Source organism: Sorex araneus, chromosome 7 (genome assembly GCF_027595985.1).
Source record: "Sorex araneus isolate mSorAra2 chromosome 7, mSorAra2.pri, whole genome shotgun sequence".
In the NCBI taxonomy this organism is placed as follows: domain Eukaryota; kingdom Metazoa; phylum Chordata; class Mammalia; order Eulipotyphla; family Soricidae; genus Sorex; species Sorex araneus.
Window position 1 is genome coordinate 76,955,817 of NC_073308.1, and position 23,456 is coordinate 76,979,272.

The 23,456-nt window shown below is 52.1% G+C and overlaps 1 protein-coding gene across 1 annotated transcript; it reads left to right on the forward strand.

Annotated features, from left to right (window-relative positions):
- The first annotated feature begins 26 nt into the window (after nt 1-26).
- IL21 (interleukin 21) lies at nt 27-22,722 on the forward strand. The gene is made up of 6 exons (XM_055144247.1): nt 27-173; nt 268-303; nt 3,980-4,138; nt 6,260-6,337; nt 6,983-7,171; nt 22,540-22,722. The coding sequence occupies exons 1-6, from the start codon at nt 27-29 to the stop codon at nt 22,720-22,722; spliced, it is 792 nt and encodes a 263-aa protein (XP_055000222.1).
- The last annotated feature ends 734 nt before the right edge of the window (nt 22,723-23,456 follow it).

Sequence of the window (23,456 nt, forward strand, 5' to 3'; positions counted from 1 at the left end):
AGCTGCCACAGCCCGCCACCTGCGCCATGCTCCGCCTCGTCCTCTGCCTGGTGGTCATCGGCCTGGGCACTGAAACCCACACGGCTGGCATCCAGGGGCCTGACCGCCTCATGATCCGAATGCGCTACCTCCTAGATATTGTTGGCCGCCTGCAAACTCTGGTGGACAAGCTGGTAAGGGCTGGCCGGCCACAGGGACGGCCCCAGAGCTCCCGCGAGTGGAAAGGCACCCCACTCACAAAAGTAACAACAATTCTTCTCACTCTAGGGTCCTGCCACGCTGCCAGCCCCGCAGGATGTCAAGGTAAGGCCAGGATCTGCTATACTTGTGGGAATCCAGTGAAAAAAGTCATTAACATCATTACTTAAGATGCTCTATTTTGTTGAATTTTGAGTCAAATGGTTGATAAAATACTTATTCTAATATTGGTCAAACACTTATTGGTTTACCACTAGGTCAGCCAATAAACACTATATTACTTACAGAGTGCTGTAAATATTCTAACTCTCTTTAATATACCAGGTAGGATCATTGAGAGTAACAAACTTAGGAAATAATTCTGCACTTTGGTCATTTTCTGAACGACAGATTATACCTAAAGATCCTATGTGCATGAAAATTCTTGAACCCTAAATTCATAAATTTAGGGTTATAAATAGAAATAACACAATTTTTCATTACTAGAGAGAAAGAACAAAGAGAACAAAAGAGGGAAGAAGGAAGGTGGAATGAAAGAATGAAGGGGAAAGGGGATAGAGGAAAGTCAGGATAGAGGGAGGGAGGGAAGCAAGGAGGGAGGAAAGGAGGGAGGGAGGAAAGGAGGGAGGGGGAGAGGGAGAGAGGAAAGGAGGGAGGGAGGGGTGGAGGGAAGGATGGAAGGGAAGAAGGGAGGGAGAAAGGAGGAAAGAAAGGAAAATGGGAAGGAGAGAAGGAAGGAGGGAGGACAGAAGGGAAGGAGGGAAGGAAAGAGGGATGGAAGAAAGGCAAGGGAATGAGAGAGGGAGGAAGGAGGGAGGGAAGGAAGGGAGGGAGGATGGAAGGATAGGAGATGGCAGGAAGGAGGGGAGGGAAGGAAGAAAGGGAGTGAGAAAAAGAGGGAGGGAAGGAAGGAGAGAGGATGGAAGGGAAGGAGGGCGGGAAGGAGGGCGGGAGTGTGTGTGTGTGTGTGTGTGGAGGGGCCAGGACTGCAGGGACCCAGTGGGAGGGACTGTGAGGAGTGAGGACCCTTTCTGCGGACACAGCCCCTGTACCTTACGGAGACTTAGCCTGGCGTCGGTGAGGCTTGGGAAGGACATTCCCGACAGCGGGTGTGGGAGCTGAGGTGCTGGGGCACCCACCGTGTGGCTGTCGGCCCCTCGCAGCAGCACCGCGACTGGAAGGGCTGCCAGTAAGGCGAGCCCGAGGCCGTGATGGTAAACGACTGACTGGGACGTGGGTGAGTCACAGACGCCTTTCCTCCGAACCCCGCGCCCTGCGAAGGGCTCCCACCCCTCCCCGCAGGAGCGTCTGTCTGCGCTTGTTTTCTCTCTGGACACACCCAGAGGTACTGGAGGGTCCTCTCAGCTCAGTGCCAGGGGTTGCCCCCCGCTGGGCTCCAGGGACCACGGTGCTAGGGGCTCCAGGCCGGGCCCCTTAGACGGCTGGGCTTGCTCTGCCCGGGAGAAGCACGTCTTGGCATGCCCTGGCAGCTGCGTCTGAGGAGAGCGTAGGCGCCGCTCACACCTCCAGCTGTGCCAGACACTCAGTGGGCTTTACTTCACACGAATCACAGCGCGGGTGCCCCGTGTCAGACCCGGGGAGGAAGAGAGGCCTCTGGTGCGTCCAGCAGAGAGTGGACACGACCCCCTTAGGGCAGATAAGAGTGGACACGATCTGCTCAGCGTGGATAAGAGAGTGGACATGACCCACTCAGGCCAGGGTAAGAGAGTGGACATTATCTGCTCAGCGTGGATAAGAGGGTGGACACAATCTGCTCAGAGTGGATAGGAGAGTGGACATGATGTGCTCAGGGCAGATAAGAGAGTGGACATGACCCACTCAGGCCAGGGTAAGAGAGTGGACATTATCTGCTCAGCGTGGATAAGAGGGTGGACACAATCTGCTCAGAGTGGATAGGAGAGTGGACATGATGTGCTCAGGGCAGATAAGAGAGTGGACATGACCCACTCAGGCCAGGGTAAGAGAGTGGACATTATCTGCTCAGCGTGGATAAGAGAGTGGACACGATCTGCTCAGAGTGGATAGGAGAGTGGACATGACCCACTCAGGCCAGGGTAAGAGAGTGGACATCTGCTCAGCGTGGATAAGAGGGTGGACACAATCTGCTCAGAGTGGATAGGAGAGTGGACATGATGTGCTCAGGGCAGATTAGAGAGTGGACATAATCCATCCACTCAGACCAGGGTAAGAGAATGGACACTATGCTCAGGGCAGATAAGGGAGTGGACACGATCTGCTCAGGCCAGGATTAGAGTGGACTCTATCTGCTCAGGGCAGGAAAGAGTGGGTGCAATCTGCAGATGGCCCCGACCCACCGGAGGGCCACTGTCCTCGTCAGGAGGGCAGGTGAGAGGCCCTTCATGCTCTAGGACGCCCACCGGAGACCTGAGCATACTCATGTCCGTCCTGAGACCTGGCTGCTGGCAGGACCGAGATTGCCAACCCCGTGGCCTGGCTCCTGGGACACAAAGGAGCCGCTTAGCAGCCAGCGTCAGGGCACCTGAGAGCAGAGCAGGGCGGGTTGGTGCGCCTGGGACGGCCACACGCGGAGCTCAGGGACACCGTGGCTGCTGGCCCTCCTTGGGGAGTGCTGTGACCTCGGGCTCCTGCAGGAGCTTGCCTGTCCCTTAGCTGCCCGCGGACGCTGGCCACTGGGAGGGTGGCTGTGCTGCCCGCCCGCACCCAGCGGCCCCTCTGGAATGGGCTTCGCCTCCACGCACACGAGCAAGTGTTAACTCAGCGAAACAGGTTTGTGAGAACCGCTGGGTTTTCACAATGCTGCAGCTGAAACAGTTAGTGTTTTCAGTTTCAGCTGGAAAATTTGCCCTTTAAATATGAAATAAGTTTTTTTTTCCAGTAAGGTAAGCTGGTTGTGGTCAAAAAGAAGAGAAAAGAAAAAAAATTAACAAATACAAGCATGTGGTTTTCAAGGAAACAAAAGTGCTATAATGAACATTTATAAATAGTTTATATCAAATAAGCATTTTGGCAAATACGGAAAGGCTGGTGGCCAGGGACTGTGCTTGCGGCCACATATGCAAAACTGCCTGCCCGAGGCACCGCCTTCCTGCCCGCTGTGCCAGCTCCACACAGGATGGGGATGGGGACTCCAGAGATTTCTGGACCTGGGACAGTCTTCCAGAAGCAAACAGGAACCGGACAGCTTCGTCCACATTTACTGATAGAAATGCTCACACATCTGCAACTGCACCCAGCTCTGGTGTGGGCAGGTGCCAGCCCAGGTGAGGTGGGCAGCAGCAAGCCTGTGCCCTCAGCAATGGGGGTCCCCGCCAGGGGCACTCTGCCCAAATGCTCTAAGTCAGGCTCCTCTTGCACAGTCCGAAGACACCAGCTGAGCCTCTCAGAAGACAGCTGGCTGCCTCACGGAGACACACGAGAAGGAGCAGTCACTCCTCAGCTCTCCCCACCAGCCCACCCTGTCCCCTTTCCTGAGGAGAAACTGCCCCCACCACAGCAGCTCTCTTATGGAAATTCAGCCCCGCCACTATCAGTCCTAAAATGAAAAGCACTTGGGGGGGGGTGCGGCCCCTTGACCCCAGACAGGACTGAGGAGTGACTGTGCCTGAGTGACAGGACATGACACAGGCCTGCCTCAGCTGTGGAGACTGATGGATCCAGGGCTGATGGGGAGTGGACCCGGGACCGAGCGACCCAGGGCTGACAAGGTGGGCTGGGGAGGGAACTGCATGCCCAGAATGATTGCACAGAGAGACCTAAGCACAAATCATTTCTCTTTCAGAGGCACTGCGAACGGTCAGCTTTTTCATGTTTCCAGAAGGAACAACTACGGCCAGTGAGTGCAGAAGAAAATGAGACCATTTCTTTACTGACTAAACAGCTGAGGAGAAAACTACCCCCGGCTCCCAAAAACACAGTGAGAAGACAGAGACACAGAGAAGTGAGCTGCTTTTTTGCTGAGTCTGATTGTTCTCCATTCTATTCTCTTCTCATAAACTGGTACACACACATGCATTCACATGCACTTCATGCACACAAACATGTGCATCACATACAGGCTCACAGGCATGCACACAAATTTACACACTTACAATCACATACACTACACATACACTACCTGCATTCATACACATGCATTCACACATTGAATGCACACGCTCTCACACGTACATCATATTCACTGTGCTCATGTATTCACATATACCATACACATGCATTCACACACATGCATGCACACACATCACATATACTGCACACATACATTCAAACACATGCATTCACCTTTTGTATGTACATACTGCATGCACACTCATAAACATGCATCACATACACTGTGCACACATACATACACACTCATACACATGCATTTGTAATGCTGCACGAACATATTCACACACATGTACATCACATACACGGCACAGATACACTTGCACACATGCTGCATAAGCACATGTGATGCTACACAATGACTTCACACACATTCACACACATGCATTCACAACTGCATGCACACATGCACACACGCATCCACCCAGTCACACACGCATGTTCCCATGGCACACACTGCATGCATACACCAACATGCACATGTGCATCACATGCACTGCACACGTGTTTCATACCCTGCACACATATATTCACACACATGCATTGACACACCTCACAATGTACTCCCACACATGCACACACATGCATTCATACATGAGCACACATGGGCATTTGCACACTGTGTGTGCACAGTGTACATACATACACTGTACACTGTGCACACACATATCCACAAACAACACACAAGTGCACAATTCCCTCACATGGACAGGCATGTAAGGTCACACACACACCAGCTCCCATCCTGTGGGTTCTATGGACCTCACCTCGCACACACACACACTGAAGAGCGAGGCCCCTGCTGACCCCCTACTCAGATGCCCCTCGGGTGGCCGGTGCTCAGTGTGTCTGGCCCAGAGTAAGGGACAGCACCATACTGAAGCCCCTACAGTGACTAGAGGGGACCTGAGCCCTGAATTCTGTAAGAGACGAGGCTCTCTCCTTTGCTGCCAACTGCAGGGGGCCACAGTCCTTGAGACCTCCACGGGGAGGCCAGACAGGAAGCAGTGTCTGTGTTCCCTGGGGGTCCACTCTGTTCCCAGGACCCTCTTGCCTGTGAGACATGCTCAGGAGTAATCTGAGCCTCCACCAAACCACAGCTGGGAAATCCACCAGGCTGTCCTTCTTCAGATGAATCACAGCGCAGAACGAACAGGCCAACGTGTGACTGAAACCCAGAAGCAAACAATCGTGAAAGGCCAGTGCAGAGCCGAGCGCACAGGGCTCAGAGAGGGGAATGAGAGCACTGAAGGGCCAGTATGCTGTGCACAGGGCGGATGGGACTCTCTCCTGCAGTGCTCACCTGTCCTGACCCCACAGAGGGGCTAAATCCATGAGGGTTAAAAAAAAATCAGTCTGCAGGGTTGAGGTTAAAGAACAGAATCAATACATTCAATGAAGGTATTGTTCAACCTTCATGCAATCAGGTAAATTAAGGGAAAAACATACGGACCTTGTTTTTTTTTGGCAATTAAACATTTTAACCACAACCAAAACTAAAGAATGTTCTATTTGAAGGTATATAACTTCTTTTATAATGTATATCAAACACCATTTTAAACCCTTTCAGTTAATAATTTTATTCTCTGAAGTAGACACAAAGGTGTATGTGGAAATTTGCTCAGATGTCCTTGCATTGTGTGCACAGAGATGAACTGGGAAATCTGTGCATGCATACAGCTGAGTCCCTGCTGGAAACTGGTGTGGCTCTGACATGTGACATGTAGAAGTTGCAAAATCAGCAACCAGTGAAAACAACGCGAATGCACAGAACACATTCCCAGCCTCACCTCCACAGTGCTTCGCGCTTCTCTCTGGGCAGCTGAGGGATTGCCACATAAACACATAAACACAAACACTTGTTTACGTCTCTAGCGGGAAGTTATGCTGGGGACAAAAGTTTTGTTCGACTGGAAACAATGTTTGAAGCCCACTGCTTTCTCACTGTGTTTAGGCTTGCCCTTCCTGTGACTCCTACGAGAGGAAGCCGCCCAGAGAATTCCTAGAGAGACTAAAATCTCTCCTCCAAAAGGTACGAGGTGAAGGCGTGTGGTCCTGCCTGCTTGTTGTGTCTGCCCTCCACTCAGACCCACTCTTTCTCCACAGATGATCCACGAGCGCCTGCCCTAGAGCAGATGGCACGGCCGTTTCAAAGCCCACAGGCAGAGCTGGACACTATTCTCCACACTCACTCCTGGGACCCACATCTGCTCTTCCCAGTCGGCCGCTCCAGTCTGCCCATGCGGGGACACTCAGACAAGGGGGCCCAGGGTGACCCTTCAAATCACTGCAGCATTGTACCTGTGTCTGTGGGTTCTGATACGATCAGCTGGGGACTTCCGCTCAGTTTGAGTCCATTTCCTGTTAGCATTTCCACGATTTATAGGTGTTTGGTTTATCTTTCTGCCACTCTGAGCTGTTCATGAATTCGTGAATCTTCCATGACTCTTGATCTCGCCGTCTTGGCAGAGCCAAATGGTACCTTTTCTACCTTTATTCAGGCTGGAAGGTGCAATAACATCAGGTCTAAAGGAAAAGCTAAAGTTCTTGTTCTTTTGAGGAAATGCAGTGCTTGGTGTAAACCCAAGACTTCACCCTTAGTCTCAGGTCTCACTCTGGCCTGCTTCCACCCGGGGACAGCTTTACCAGCCTGTACAAAACTACTGAAACATTGCAGGTGATGGATGCCACCTTCTCTGCTAACTCCAAGGCTCCCCCTAGAAGCGGCCACTGTCAGTTGTGGATGCAGCAGTTGGAGTCTGCGCAGGGGCACGTGTCTGGTCTGAGGACACTCCGGTTTCCAGTGCCAAGGCCCGGCCCGTCCTGCCTGCAGCCTCCTACAGAGGATGTGGGAGGCCGTCCTGAGGTGTGAGCAGCCAGCTGCAGGGCACCTCTGCCCTCTGCGTCACGGACAGAAAGAGCCGGTCCTGGAGCCCTGCTCAGGAGCCGGGGACTGCTCCACTGTCCCAGAAGCAAGGCGTCTGCTCCATGAAACGTTCTACCGCCAGCAGCGGCTGCGTGTGGGGGTCCTGGGTCTGGGCTGTGCAGCGCTGGCCAGAGGGGAGCCGTGGGGAGACCAGCCCGTCCTTGGTCTGCTTCTGAGCCCTGTGGAGTTGTACTCAATCACGTACTTGGTCATGCGGACTTCCTAGTATCTCTGCTCTGATCCCTTCGGGTAGAGATTCTGCTCTGAAAGTCATGACGGTTTCAGGGCAGGAGAGCCTTGTGGTGCCTGACCCCAGCTCCTCTGGAATTCGGGTCCCAGCACCCCTGGGTATTGTCCTGGAGACCTCATGTGCCCTGAGATGGCCTTGATGGTCCCAGCAGTGCAGGGTCAGGTAGCAGCACCCTTGGGCTGATGCCTGAGGTGGCAGTCAGGGCTGAGGGTGACTGATGTGAGGCCCACCTCCCTCAAGTAAAACTATTCCATGGCATTCGGCAAGCCTGTGGCAGACCAAATGCCAAGTGTCCACTGTAGACTAGCGGTCCCGCAGGGAGGGAAGCTGTAAGGGTATGGATGAGGAAGAGTGCACCCAGCACTTGTCTTTGTTCAGGATGGAGGCAAGGTGAGAACGCCCATGCCCGCTGGGGCCTGGCACCCTGGCCCCTCAGCAGCTTCGCTTGGTTTCTACAAAGTCTGATATTCAGTCGTGCAAGGTCCCAAATACTACCTGTAGCAAAAGCAAAGGAAATAAATGTACCCCGAGTCCCCCCAAAAGGGAGGGAGAGGAACGAAGGGAGAGAGAGAAAGGAGAAAGAGGCAAACATGCTGAGGGGCAGAAGAGTTTAGGGAAAAAGAACCTGGTCTTTAGCATTTGAGCCGTAAGTCTCCTCTGGACACTCAGATTATTATTCTGTATTATCAGAACAATGTGACTAGCAATTCTGTATGACCTCTGTGTTGGTGTTACATCTGAGAACCGAGTTTAATATGAACAATGTACTTTATAACTTAATGATTATTTATTATGTATTGGTGTTAAATGTTTATGTGCATGGCTTCTTATTTAAGACCTGATCTGATTAAAGTCATGTGGTCAGCACAGCTTCCTTCTGTGACTCCGCGAAACTCTCCCCAGCACTGGAGCGGCAAGCAGGAGTGTGTACTGGGCCGTCTTGCCCACCTGAAAGCCCCCGTCCCTCCATCCTTGGGGCAGGCCGGGCGGGCTCCTCAGGGCTCACCCAGCCCACTGGCCAGAACTCCTGATTCCAGGAGTCACTGAGGCAGGGGCTCCCAAAGGCGAGGTCAGGCTGCTGGCAGAGTCTGCCCAGGACTCAGTGCCTGCTCTGCCTCCCGCCCTCAGTGGGTCCTCAACAGAGGGTCTCCTGGGATCCCACCTTCTCCAGTGTTTGTGCTTACCACAATCCACACACACACACACATACACACAAGCAACACACTCCACCCACACATACCATGCACACCACACATATCACATACAACACCTATACTGTACTCACAGCGTACACACACCATAGACACACACCCCTAGCCCCAACACACATACTCTACACATACCACACACAGTACCATACTGTATACATGCTGCACACACATCACACACACCACACACCACCTCACACCAATCACACACAACTCACACTGGACACACATTACACACACCAATACACATACCGCACACTGCACACCCCAAACATATACCACACAACATACACATGCACTGCACATACCACACTACACACATCACACACATAACATGCAACACGCATACATGCTATGCAAAACAATACACATTATACACACACACACACCCCATAGGCACCATATGCACCATACTTATACCTCACACTCCACACCACACCACACACACCAAACACATACACTATACACACACTCATCACACTATATACAGCCCAGACACCATACACTCCAGACCTACTCACACACTGCACACACATATATACACACACTACACATCATATACACACCGCACATACACCATACCCCCCCCACACTCCCCACCCCACTCTCCTCACCCACCACACACACGCCTCAGCCTGGTGCCCAGGAGAGAACAAGCTGGTGAGGCCCGGGAGGCATCACTGGGCGGGCCAGCCTCTGGGAGACCAGTCCCCACCCTGTGGGGATGCTCAGGACTTCCCGAGAGCAGAGCGTAGTCCCATGCACCACAGACCCTGCTCTCTCCTGATCACCAGAGCTGTGCATACACAGCCCACAGGGTCCCAGAAGCTCGTGTGTCTGGCGGGGATGTCGGGAGGCACAGACAGCAGCCCTTCTGATATCCGCTGCCAGGTGCATGCAGCCACGGGCTCAGGAAGGCACACAAAGCCGCTTCCAAGGCTCCACGGATCCAGCAGAAGATGCGCCAGCTGTCCAACACCTGGACATGGAAAACGAGTCCCCACTGCGTTCAACAGTCATAGCCTGGGCCTCACAAGCACAGGGTCCAAGGGCCAGAGGTGCTGAGTGGGGTCCTGGGAAGAGGGAGCCTGGCCACTCAGGCACCCGGCTGCCCCTTCCCCAGACAGAGGGGAAGGGTGACTCTCAGCCCCAAGTCAGAATCCTGGGACAAGGAAAGCCAAAAGAGGACAGCAGGAAATAGGGCCACAGACGTCCAGTGCAGCCCCTGGAGTGCTGGGAGCTGTGTGGACAGCACCGACCCACTGTGCCCCCCACTGGGCCTATTCTCAGCGCTCCAGTCCTGGAAGGAGCCCTCCCTGGCAGCCACGGTCACCTGCCCTGCAGCCCTGGGTGCAGGGGGCGGGACACTGTGCACACAGGGTGGCTGCCCGGGAAGTCGCTCCTAGCCGGCCCTGCCCTCTGTGCCCAGCAGGGGGCGCGCCCGCCTAGGCCCAGGCAAGGCCCCTCCAGCCTTCCCCTGCCCAGGCGGGCAGTGTCCCGGGGCTGTCCTTCGGCACCGGACCCCTATCCTCCACCCCGTGCCCCTGCAGAGCGACAGAAAGACACGACCCCAAACCCACTCTCGCCACCTTCACCCAACCTGGGCCTGAAGTCCCAAGCCGGCTCCAGCGACCCTGGCAAGCAGACCCCCGACTCGTCACTCCACACCCCTGCGTGACCCTTTCATGTCATGTCATACCCGTGTGCCCTCCCCAGTCACATCACACCCCTGCATGCCACCCCCAAGTCTCTTCTAGTTGGACACACACTCTGTCCCTCTCTGTGCTCCTCTGCGCCCCTCTGTGCCCAAGGCCGAGTCCTCTGGGTCTTCCCTCAGGCTTCGGCTAGGCCCCGGGCCCTGTCCCAGCAGGAGGTGGTTCTGGCCTGCAGGGGCCCTGTCACCCGTCTCCCACACCCTCCCCAGCCTGGTCCCCTCCACACACAGAGCAGTAGCTCCAGGAGGGCCCAAGGGAAGAAGATTCTCCAGGCCCTTCCCCCAGAGACCCTGGATGGCAGCCCACCATCCTCACAGGAAAACAGGAACCCAGGAACTCTTAGTTCTGAGAGAAACCGGGAGCCACTGGTTCACCCTGTTCCTCCAGAGAAGAGCCCACAGCTCAGGACAGAGCCCAGCCGAGACCCTCCTTGGCCTGATGTGCGGCCAGGAGCTCCAGGCCCAGAGCTCGCAGGTGCCTGCGCGCTGCACCTGCCCTGGGCTGGGGAATTCCTGCCGGTGGCCGAGGAGGAGGTGCTTCCTGCCCCTATGGCGCAAGACACTTCCCTGTGGCGCCCGTTCCAGTAACCAGCATCCTGGTGTTTGCCACTGAGTCACCCGCCCCTGCAGCCACCAGCGAGGCGGCTGAGACCACATGGAAAACCATCCCCCAGGAAATGGAAGCTGCGCCGAGTGACATCACAGGGCTCGGGGCCCCGCTGGGCTGCTGCCGCCGGCACCAGCCAGGGACACAGGGCTCCGGGCTCTGCCAGTGACGGTCACGGCTGTGCCTGCCCCCAGGACCTGCAGCAGGGCGGCTGGGACAGGGTCTGCCGGGCAGGATGGAGCCAGGTGATGTCACATAGGCTCCATCCCCCACGTAGGCGGCGCTTGGTCTCCACACAGCCAAGGAGCCCCGAGGAGGATGGTGCCTCCAAGAAAGCAACAGAGCAATGTAGAAACAACAACTCTCACTTTCTTTAACCTTGGAATTCTTTTGTTCTTTCTCAATGAAAAAATGTTCACTCCATTCTACATGGGAAAAAGTAAAAGCAGTCGATCGATTTTCACTCTGAAACCACAGCGAATGACGCAAGTCAGCTGGTGACTCAGCGAGCAGCTGCCAGAAAGAGGGACAAGAGCAAGCAGGTAAGTGACCCCATAGTCCAGACTAGACTTGATCACAGTGAGAGTGACCCTGACCCCCAGCAACTGTGATCACAGTGACAGTCTGACACTGACCCCTGCATGTCATGTGATCACAGTGACAGAGTAACCCTGACCCCCAGCAACTGTGGTCACAGTGACAGTGTGACCCTGACCCCAGCACACCATGTGATCACAGTGACTTGCTCTTGCTGACATCACTGAAAATAAAAGAGCTATATCTTGTACTTATACTATGTATGTGACTCAGACAGTGCAGAATTTTGCTCACCAATGCACACTCACTCATACAACACAGCATACCTGTGTGTACCACTCGTATGTTCACTGACACAGCTGTAAAAACCACTCTGCACAAACGCTCACACAAGCACTGCATACACTCCAGGAAGATGCTCAGGGAAGACTGTGTGTGACTCAGCAAGGTAGGAGCTGTGTGAGGGGGTGGGAGCAGGCTGGCTTCAGAGCTAGTGACTTCAACCACAAACGTGATTGCCTCTGGGTGGCATTCTGCGTGTCTGACCAGGGGAATGTGACTCCTGATTTGGGAGGGCCGGTGTGGCTTGTGCTCTGCCCCACAGTTCCCGCTTGGAGGCGGCTGGCGTCAGGCCCAGCGTCACTCCTGCCAGGCTCCTCAGTCTCCACGGGTCTCAGCAATTCTCAGGCGCCCCCCGTTGCTAGCACAGAGCAAAGAAGGCTTCGCTGTTTTTCCATTAGAGAAACTAACTCTCCCAGGACCTGTGTTCTCTTCTGTTCTTCACTGTGCAGAGGCCCTCGAAGCTGGTCACTTCTAACCACTCTGAGGCCAGTGCTATGAGCTGCTTCACTTACAGTATGGACAGAACCGGTGTGCCAGAAACTTCGATGTGAAGCCCCTGCATCGGGCAGGTTCCTTCCCACTCAGCCGCTGTCCGTCGGTGCCCTAGGAGTTCTGCCTCCCACCAGACGTCCCACTTGTAGACCTCTGATGAAAATGTTTCTAGTTCCTGTCAATTCAAGAAGTGTTTACAGAATATTCATGGATCAAATAGGCTTTATCTGATCAGAATGGTTCTCTTACATTATGAGTTCAATAACATTTTTTAAAAATAATTTTTTTGTGTGTAGCAAAAACAAAACAAAAAAACCCTCACCTCAAAATCCCAGCAAAACCCAAAGTACTATTTTCAAAAGGGAATTTTTAGCCACAAGTAATGAGACACTTCTCAAATAGTTCCTTGAGTGGAATTTAAGATTTCCCCCACTTTTTTCTTCTACATAGACTGATTTGAATCTACTGATATAAACTAGGAATAGCGACGCTGAGAATGATCATGCTCTGTGAGAGTCTCTTAACACCATCCTACGTGTTTCAAAGCAGCAGCTCTACCTAAAGCCAGACCCCACTGTCTCAGGGAGGGACAGGCCCCTGTCACCTGCTGTTCAAGCCCCATGTCTGACCAGGAGAAAGAGCGATGTCCAGGGGAGCAGAAGTGAGGAAGAGGGGCAGTGTCCAGGGGAGCAGAGGTGAGGGATGGTGTCCAGGAGAGCAGAAGCGAGGAAGAGGGAGTATCCAGGGGAGCAGAGGTGAGGGACAGTGTCCAGGGGAGCAGAGGTTGAGGGACAGTGTCCAGGGAGCAGAGTGAGGAGGAGGGGAACACTTTGAGTGGGAGTGCCAGGCAGTAGAGAAGAGCTGAGGGGGTGTCCCCTGCTAGCACACTCAGTGATGGTGGATACTCAGGAACCAGGTCTTTGGCTGTGTTTGAAGGCTGAGACTGGTGCTCTACGAGTACGTTCTGTACTATCAGAACGAGGAACAGGGAAAGATTGATCTGGATGTCTAGTAGGAAATACCAAAGAAATGGATATCCATATAATGAAATACCACAAATCACTGGCAAACATGCTAGTTATGGGAAGAACAGTAGAAGATACCAGGAGATATAATGCATGAGATCGGCATATATGCGGACCTCATCTCCAGCGGAGTTTATATTCGTGCCCAAAAGCCACGGCACTATCAAGTGTCTCTTGACGTGATAGCCACGATGCCAGGGGACAGCATTGTGTTGGCCGTATTTCAGCCTGATTGCTCCCAGCCCCTGGCATCTGGCTCTGAGGTGGTCCGAGAGAGCCGACCTGTGCTGAGAGTGGGGAGTAGGCACAGAGGCAGGTGGCGTCTGCGCTCCCCGCCCACCTGAGCACTCATCTCAGTCTCACTCTGGAGAAGCAGCCGCCCCAAATAACCCCACAAATGAAACCCACCTCTTCAGGTCTGGTGTAGTCGGGCAATTCTTGCCAAGAGAACTCTAGGCACGCCAGACCAGACTCAGCACCCTCAGTGGTGGAGGCTGAAGACGGGGGTCTCAGGGAGAAATGGTTAGAAGTGAGGGCAGAGGTTCCTGTTTTGTTTGTGCCAGGACGGCTTGCTGGGGTTGTAACTTCAGAAGGAATTTCATTGCCTCTGGTGATTGCTTTCAGTTTGAATGTCAGTGCAGCTGGAGCTTCCTGGGGTATCTGTCCTGGCTGTGGAAGGTCTGTGGGTGGTGGGGCCACCTCCCTCTCGCCCCCTTCGCCTTGTGAGGACATGGAAAGTTGCAGACTTATTTGAATAAAGGTGGGAAGGCCAACTCTTGGGCAAATTTCTCCCTTTGACTTATCAAGTGATGTGCGTGAAAGCGGCAGGTTTTTGGGGTGCGGTGACAGCCTCATCTTGGTGCTTTTTTTCCACTTGTCATCTTTAAACAAGCCTCTCCTCTCAGAAGAGACACATGCTCGGGACCGGCCTTGGTCCAGCCTGCTGAGGTGAGGTATTGTCCGAGGCTCTGGCTCCTACAAAACCATGTCACATGACCCTGTCCAGGCCACGCCATGGACTCTTGGAAAGTCACATCTCATTTGAGGAAAAGCTCTGGATGCTCGTGTATCAAGTCTCCTCTGTCCCTGGAGCTCCACATGCCCGGAACTGGGTGGGGTCAGCACTGCAGGCTCTCTGGTCTTCAGAGGCGTTGTGGGCCAGGAGCAGCAGGACCACCGTGGGCACCTTACCACGGAGAGCCTGTCCCCTATCTGCACTGGGACGAGTGGGTGGGCACTTTTCTGGGCGTGGACTCCAGGCCCGGCTGCTGTGCGGGGCCAGAGTGCAGGGCAGAGGCTCGAAGGACCACTTGCCACCAGCAGTGGTGGAGGTGGGGCACAGCGTGTCTTCTGCTCTGGTCTGATGCCCCCAACTGCAGGACTCTGCTGGAGGAGCAGCAGATGACCGGAAAGGCTTCCAGGCCATTGCACTAGTCTTTGTCCCTCTTTGGGGCTTCAGAAATGATAACCTGGAGGGGCCATGTAGAGAGAGCTACCCCAGAGAGGTGCTGTCTTCCCAGTGAGCCAGTGGAGCCCCAAATCCCAGCCCCAGTCTGGGGTCACAGAGAGAAGCGGAACCCACCAGTGCAGATGTGTCTCAGTGAGTGTGAGTCGGCATGCAGCCCACAGCATCTGTTAGAGGAGCAGGCGAGAGAAGTGGCTTTCCTCCGTGTACAGCAGCTCAGCTAGCCCGGCACTCCCCGGAGGAGGTGGCAGTCCTGGAATGGTACATCTCTACTTACCATACCACTATCTCCCACTTAAGATCTGAGGTCTTCGCTTGCCCTGGACCCTAGGAAAAGCAAACGTACACACAGTCCCGGGAACCCAATTCTTCCTGGAGCACTGTCTGCAGGAGAGCAGAGAAGGGAGCTGGGATGCAGGACAGAAGGGCAGGATCAGGGGGAGGCAGGCACACTCTGGGCCTGGAGCTGCGGCAGGTTGCTACCACCAGCAGGAGGGAGCCCCAAGAGAGAACGTGCCTGTGCTGCCATGCTCGTGAGCTCTATGGCCCCCCAGGGTCAGAGACATGCCAGAAACTGCACAGCCATCCTTGAGGGTGGTGGCAGCTGAGAGTGGACTGACAAGGTCCGTATACGTGCACGTGTGCTCACGTGTATGTGTGTGCACATGTATGCATGCATATGTGTATGTGTGGGCACTGGTGTTGCAGGGTGAGACGAGCCCTTAGGGACACTTGAGAGGCTGGCTTGTCTCCTGTGGTAAGATCATCAGCCTCTGCGAATGTTAGCAAAGTTCTGAAGAGAGTGTGAATATGAATTCGGATGTACTCAAACAGGACAGACAGACCTCTCTGGTGATTTTGACTATTACTTCACGGAATTGTTGTGTTTTCCTTTTTTTTTTTTTTTGTTGGATGAACTTTTAGGAGATCTTCTTCTATGTTATTTCGTTTTCATCTTTCTTTTGTAAATGAAGACAAGGGAAAAGAAACAAACACGTCAGAGATGTGACCAATCCATGGCATGAAAAGGTACATTGAGCTGTTCTATCCAAGAGCCTGTTATTTCCATACAGGTAGCACTGCTTTTGTCAATTAAGACAAAATCTAAATGAGACATAAGCAATAAAAATCACTCCCAAATCAGTGTCTAGAAGCTAGTTCTTAGGGATGTTCTCATGATAGCTGATTCCCATCTCCCAAAAATACAGGCACACGGGAAGGGAGGGAATGGAAGAGAGCAAGGGGGATAGAGAAGGCCTCTCTGAATCTTCTAGAAGAACCAGTATTGCTCCCTAACCATAATCCAAGGGCCATCACCTAGGGAAGTCAGGAAGCCATGCCCCATGTTTCAAAATTACTAGGACACACCACAAGCGCAGCCCTGAAGGTTGTTGGGAAAATTGCTAAAACTACTCTGTTGTTGACAGAACAATGTGGAACACGGGAGGGGAGAGGACTCACTGACCCTGAAACTCGATGTGTCACACAGAATTCTCTGATGGGGAGCCACTAACGGGAGACAGAGCAGCTTTCCTCCGTGGTCACAGCAGACTTGGCAGAGCTGTGGGCCTCTCTGGTTGCGAACATAGCTGAAGAAGTGGAATTATTCTCCCTCAGAACAGGGACTTTAATAAAGAACAACTCCAACACAAGCCCTTTCCAGATCCCGGCAACACTTTCATCTCATGGGGTCCCTTTTAGGGGCAGAGGAGAAAGAGCTGGGCTTTAGGGTCACGTGGTCCGGGGCTGGGCAGACCACTGCTCTCCGCCTCACCTTGTAGGCACAATGGCCTCCTCAAGCCCCAGCCCTGGTGTGGACCAGGCTCTGCAGATCCCTCGGAAGCATCTGGAGATGAGCAGTGATGCACCAACTCTGCTATGGCCAAACTACCCCCAGGCCTCTGAACATACAGGGCCACAGAACCTCCAGCTTCTTAGAAGAAATGGCCTTGAACACAAGAGTTGAAAGTGCTAAACATGTCTGTGACACCCAGGGTGTCCCCAGTTGAACACAGTACCTTTTGCCTCTGCCCATATGGGGGAAAGGATCTTGGCACAAAGTCCGTGAAGCAACAAATCATATGGTTATGCAGCTGCAGAGACTCTCAGGACACACAAGGAAGGTCTGTCAGGAGTTCCAGACATCTGAAAGGTGGTTTTCACCAAAGTTTGTTCTCCCACAGGTTCCCCTCAGTCCTGACATGTCTGAAAACTGGTAGAGAAAAGCCGCCTGCCACTCTCTCCTGTGTGAGGGATAATGCAGGCGTCGGACAGTGAACAGCTGGAGAAAAGTGGCCCAAGCTGGAAGTCCCCTGAGAGGAGGGTGTGGATGGCATGGTGGTCTCAGCCATGAAGCCTTTGAGGAAGAGCTGGCGGGGTCTCCCCATGTACGGCTCTTCCCACTAGTGGTTGCAGACCCTGTGCCCTGTGGCACCAGAGCACCTGCTGTTCTTAAGAACTTCCCTGGGCTCTGCCTGAAAACTGCAGCACCACTGTGTGGGGGGTGCAGAGGGCAGGGCTGAAGGACAGCAACCCTACATGGCAGTGATCACATTGTCTGTGTCTCCATGGGGCTGTAAGAGCTGGCCTGGTGTGGTAGAGGGAATCTGGCCAGCAGCAGCCCTCGTCTGTGTCTCCCAAGATTCTTGAGGACACTGTGGGACTGTCCCTTTGCTATAGCCTCTTCTCCTCTCCCTGCAGCCTCCTCACACTAGCCGTCTGGGCCGCAGACCAGAGCACAGAGAAAAGAGCTGCGGCTAGTGGGAAGCCCAGGAGGCCTCAGCGAGGATGTGGTGCCATGCCTTGACAGCACCGAATAATGAAGGCCATCTTGGGGCCAAGGAACAGCCCCTCATTTCTCACGATGAAGGGCTGTGAGAATTGAGCCTCTTTATGAGGTAACAAGAAACCAGGTCAACCACAGCTTCCTGCAGCCTCTGCTGAGACTCACTTCTCCACAGTGACTGGACCTGTCCGGACAGGAACCGAAGGCATGGCTGGAAACCCCATGGGGACATCCAGAGTCCAACTGGAGCTCTCTGGGTGGTCCAAGCACCCATTGATGATGTGCAAACAGTCTCAGACTCTCATCCCCATGGACACATGAAAGAATGGATGCAAACAGGGACATCCCTTTGCCCTGGGTTTGGTGGGGGTTGGTTCTTTAACAAAGATAAAAATGGGCGAGGGGTGACTTCTAACTCAAAAATATCTGCACACAAAAGGACAATCAACAGACTGAAAGTCAACCCCAGAGGAGGAGAAAGTACCTGCAAATCACTGGCCTGACCAGCATTGATAATACATAGGAAAAACCTACAACTCAATGGCAATATCCAAACAAAATCAAGCCCTTAGCCCAAGATGTCCTAATTAAAACATGGGCAATGGAACTGAGTGGACACTTTTCAAAGGAGACATCTATGTGAAAATCATCATCCATCACTAATGATTGGGAAATGCAGACCAAACCTCCGAGATGCCCCCTCGCCCATGTCAAGGTGTTTATGAAGTTCAAGCACGCAGTTGTTGGTAGAGTACGAAGAGAGGAGGGTGAGGTTACAATAGGAAGCCCTACAACAATCTGGCTTCTGAGGGCCATTTAAAGGAGCTGAAGTCAGGATCTCAGGGAGGTGACTGGTCTCCCAGGGAAGCCATAGGATATAGAAATGTGGTATAAGAGTGGAACTGTCGGGCCTGGGAGAGAAGGAAACTCTGCAGACTGACTGCTGTGCTGTGGAGTTCTATTGTCTGTCTGTTCTGTGGCTGGGGGACATCATATGGAGAGAACTCCGTCAAACGACAAGATCTCGGGCGAGAGAGATAGTACAGTGAGTAGGGTGCTTGCCTTGCACACTGCTGACCTGGATTCGATCCCCAGCATCCCACCAGGTATAATTCCTGAGTGAAGAGCCAAGAGAAACCCCTGAGTATTACTGGATATTGCCTCCAAACAAAAAAACAGAACAAAATAGACTGCAAGGTTTCCGGATGGGCTTACCTGAAGTAAACACACTCAAACAGAGGAGAATGGAGAACAGAGAGGGGTTGTATATGCGTACTACCCATCTTAATGCTGATCAGTGGGTCCGAGGCTTTGTGAGGGATGAGCTGGTGCCCGCATGATGCTACTCGGAAGCATGCGTTTAACGTGAGCTCAGAGGGCCAGTTTTTGTTCTGTGCTATCACCAAAGGAAGGGGGGTTTACATATGGCCTTGACTGTGCTCATGGCTTCAGGGGCGTCCTAGGTCCAAAGTCATTCATTGCACACATAAAATAGGCTTTAAAGTTTCGTCTGTTGATTTTCCTTCAACAAGCTGTGAAAAAAAATTGTGAACGATACCTGGAGCATTTGCATCCTTAAGAGCAAGGTTCAGATATAGTTGAGACGTCTCTCTAATGTGGCCAACTACAAAATGTAGAGTAAGATTTTTCAATCTAATAAGGCATTTTCTGATATAGTATCCCTTGGCCTGGAACACTTTTGACACACACTGCAGACACAATCAAACGCTAACAGTTGTCTCTATGGCTGCGTACTGTGGGCTGTGGTTTTCATTGCTTTTGCATCTGAGATCTCATACCACTCAGAACTGCAGACCAAACTGCTTGTCTCAGAGGGGAATCTCTCTGAGTTGGTGAATGAAACCGGCACTCAGGCACCGATGCCACTGACCACCCCGAACCACCCAAGACTGTACGAGAAATGAAATAGTGACCAAGATCGATGAACTGAATTGTACACACTGGGAGGGTCACAATTTTCAAATGATTTAATCTCACAGATAAGACGTTTTACCTACTCTACTTCAGTGATTGGTCGACACTCGGGTGAAAGCTTCAGCACAACACATCGAACTCCAGGGCAGTGCTTGGGAGGCTGTATTGGAGTTGAGCTCATGTAAACTGAGGGGACTCAGCAGAGCCTGCTCTGCGAGTGTGACTTCAATCTCTGCCTCCTGGGATGTGAAACCAGGTGCCTGGGGAGTGGGCACACACCTTCAACTCATGCTCCTTCTTTCCATCTCTCACGAGCCCAGCTTGTAGAAAGCACTCTAGTGTACTGGGGCTCCCTCTCCACTCTGGAGAAGTCCACATCCCTTGAGTGTGTTTCCTTAGCCTCTCATTCTCTCCAATTCTTTCCCTCCCTCCAAACTTCTAAATAAAACATGTTTTTTACTTTAAAAAACAAAACAAAAACAAACCAAAACAGTCTGGCATTCATGTCTGAGACCACCAATGGGAAGTAGGTTCAACACTATTTAAATTATAAATCTGTGAATGGAAAAAAGGTAGAAGAAAAACAAACCCAAGAAAAAGCTCACAAATGAGACAATTTAAGATAGGCTCCTTTTGTTATGATGCACTCAGCAGGAAACAAGGTTCTCTCCTCCAGCTTATCTGATGCAGCCCTCTCAGCCAGAAATCTATCAACGAGGAAGTTCACAGAAGGTAGTGTTAGGGAACAGACTACATTTCACACCAAAAGATGATAGTAATTGTAAACACCAACTTCTTTCCCAGGAGAGACACATCACATTTTCCTCAAAATACAAAAAACTCTGGAAAATACGAAGAGCTGCACTGAGGGGTCTGCAGGAAGCCCAACTTCTCTTCAGTACCACACCATCAAGCCCCAACAAACATGACCAGAATCCTGTGGCCTGCAGGCCCGGTATTCTTGATGCCTTGCTCCATCCTCAGTAGACATTGGTCAGGCTAAATTTTTGCCTTGGTAATAATGAACATGAGAAACTTCCCTGCTCCCTCAGAAAATGTGATCGCCTGTCCCAATTCAGGTGGTTTCAGCTTGCATCTTGCTATATTCTTCAACTTTCCCTGCCAAATTTCCACACTCCTGCTGACCACATGCCACACCACATTCCAGTTCCAATTCCACATGGCATGTACCCTCAGGTGTGACATGGCCTGAATTAGAGATAGAGGCAGACTTTAATTACTCAAGAAATTTCTCAAGGAAAGGTCTTCCTAAATTAGGATCAGACTCCAAGAGTGTTTCTGCGCAATTCTGGAAAGGAAGTCATTCCTTCGTTCAACCCTCCATAGTGCTGCTCTAAGAACCTTCAGGACATTCACTTACAAACCCAGCAGCTCCTATGTATGCCTCTAACCACCACCAGGGCCATATCCTGAGCGACAGCGTGCCCGAGTCCGCTCTTCTGTGGAGAGCAATGGGCCTGCCAACAAGGCAGCCGCCCCACTTTCTTCACTGAGATGGAGAGTACATGAAAGAGTGATGTGGAGAAAGGTGGCCCCAGTCACTGGGAGAGAATTGGGGGGTGCTGCCTCTCTGACCAGACACTGGAGATGAGGGTGAGGATGGAGAGTAGGTCAAGTGATGCTAGGGAGGGGGTGGCTTGTCAGCAGGAGCCAGAGAGCGGGGGGTGGGGGGAGGGAGGTGGCATGGGAGGCTCATATTGGAAACCAGTACTCATAACTCATATATACTGTTTTTAAGATAACTGATTGCTCACAAATACTACAGAAACTTGGAATAGTCCCACAAAGGGGGTGCCATTACTTTCCCTATTACTTCTTAATGGAATTCCCCCTCTCTTCCAGCTCCTCAGAACAACACATTGCAGTCACCTTTGTCTTCTCTTTTTCTTGTACCCAGATTCAGTCAGCCCCTGCGGGTTGTTCCTTCAGAGCTTACCTAGAAGTTACCACTTTAACCACAGCTTTCCATGACTCTGCTCTGTCCTATCCTTACTTCAGTCAAATCGATGCCTCACATCAGTCCTTATACCACTTGATGCTTGTATTGTGCAGGAGACTCCCGATCCCCCTGGAAGCGGCATTAGACAAGCACATGCACTTTGAAGGGTGCTATTTACATCTAAAGAAAAAGCATTCTGACCTCTTCATCATGTGGAGCTCATTGAGGTGGTAACTGGCAAGAGAACTGCTTGAGCACCAGGCCACATTTGACTATCTCACAAAAAGCTCTGTTGGAAAAGTCATGATTTGATTCCTATTAATTGTATGATCCACTTATCTTACAAGCTCTGGTAATCTCAGTCTTTGAGATGAGCAACACAGCCTCACTTGGTGACGCTTTCAGTGTCAGCACAAAGTAAAGGATACTGCCTATATTATAACAACCGGGAAGCAGTCCAGAGATGAGGCACAATTCAACACCAAGTGTATGGCTTAGAGTGCCGTAGTCACAAAGAGATACAGCCATCACTGCTAATTTTAGAACATTTTTATCATTCCCAAAGTAACCCACTCAACTAGCTGTCACTCCATTCTTTTTTTCCCCAGTCCTCAGAATCTACAAATCTCCTTTTTGCCAAAAGTGGCTTTTTTGGGACATTTTATACTAATAGTTAGAAACCATTCAATACTTGGCTTTTGGCAAACACTTTAACATGTGATGCTGGCTTTGCATTTGTTAACTAAACCATTTTCAAACATGAGCCACTGTAGTACAGACCAGCATCATGTTAAGAAAGCCTAACATTTTCAAGGTTCACCTATGCTGTGAAATGTTTTGAGATTTGAGTTCTGTGATGCCAGCAATGCTGCATCATACAGACAAATCTCATATGGATCCACTCATCAGCTGATGGGAATAGGGATTGTTTCCATTGGGGGCTACTATGATAAATGCCGCTATGAATGTATGTGTACACACTTTTCAGATTATGTTCCTTTTCTTGCGTCTGTGCCTGCGTGTGGAATTGCCACCGTATGGCAACTTTGTTCAGTGTTTTGAGAACTGCCCACCTGTTTCTCCAAAACTGCTGTGGGACACTCCTCAGCACGTGCAAGAGTTCCAGCTGCTGCAGTTCCAGTCTGCCCCATGGCTCAGTTCTCTGCTGTGACTCCCCCGAGCCCCAGCCCACTGCAGGCCAAACTTCCCTCCACTGGCCTGGCTGTGCAGGTCATTTAAAGACCCCCTTTGAGGCAACACTGAACTCCCCCAACTCCTACTGGTCTGAGTGTGATGAAGCCTCTCCCGTGGGAGACAGCTGATGTGGGTAGGCCCAGGAATGCGGTGGCTCCAAAGACAGTGAAGCCTTACCTGGCAGCGAGGGGTGACCTGGAGCAAGTGACCATCTGCAGAGCAGAGCCACATCTCAAATTAGCTCTAAAATTAGCAGTGATGGCCTGCTGCTCTGATGGAAGCGGGAACAAGTCTTTGCTTTTGGGTCAGACAGGACAGAGAAATCCACAAAGGGGGGGCATTTCCACTCTTTTCTGGCTGCAGGAGGAATCCCTTTCTGGCCCCAGTTAGGAATTCCTGTCAGTTCCAGGAAGGAATTGTCCTGTCAGGCACAGAGGCAGTGCCTGACAAGACAAGCCATACAGCCCCACTGTGAATGGAACCCACCAGGTCCCTGTTGAGACGTCACAAGGTGTGTCCTGGGGTCTCTGAGAGTGGGTGGGGGCAGAAAGCCAGAAATGGATGGCAGGCCCCCTGCAGCATGCTGGAGGCTCGTCATCCAGAGGCATCTCTACTGCCCCCTGAGATGGACACTTGGGCTGGCATGGGACAGGGGGCCTGTCATGCAGGGCGCATCAGCTCAGCCAGCATGCAGATCTGAAGGTAAAGCCA

Excerpts from the sequence above, each read along its gene's own strand:
- IL21 (XM_055144247.1), top strand. The coding sequence starts at position 27 with ATGCTCCGCCTCGTCCTCTGCCTGGTGGTCATCGGCCTGGGCACTGAA. Across the intron at positions 6,338-6,982 it reads TAAAATCTCTCCTCCAAAAG|GTGATGGATGCCACCTTCTC; the intron begins GTACGAGGTGAA and ends GAAACATTGCAG. Across the intron at positions 7,172-22,539 it reads ATGTGGGAGGCCGTCCTGAG|ATTATGTTCCTTTTCTTGCG; the intron begins GTGTGAGCAGCC and ends CACACTTTTCAG.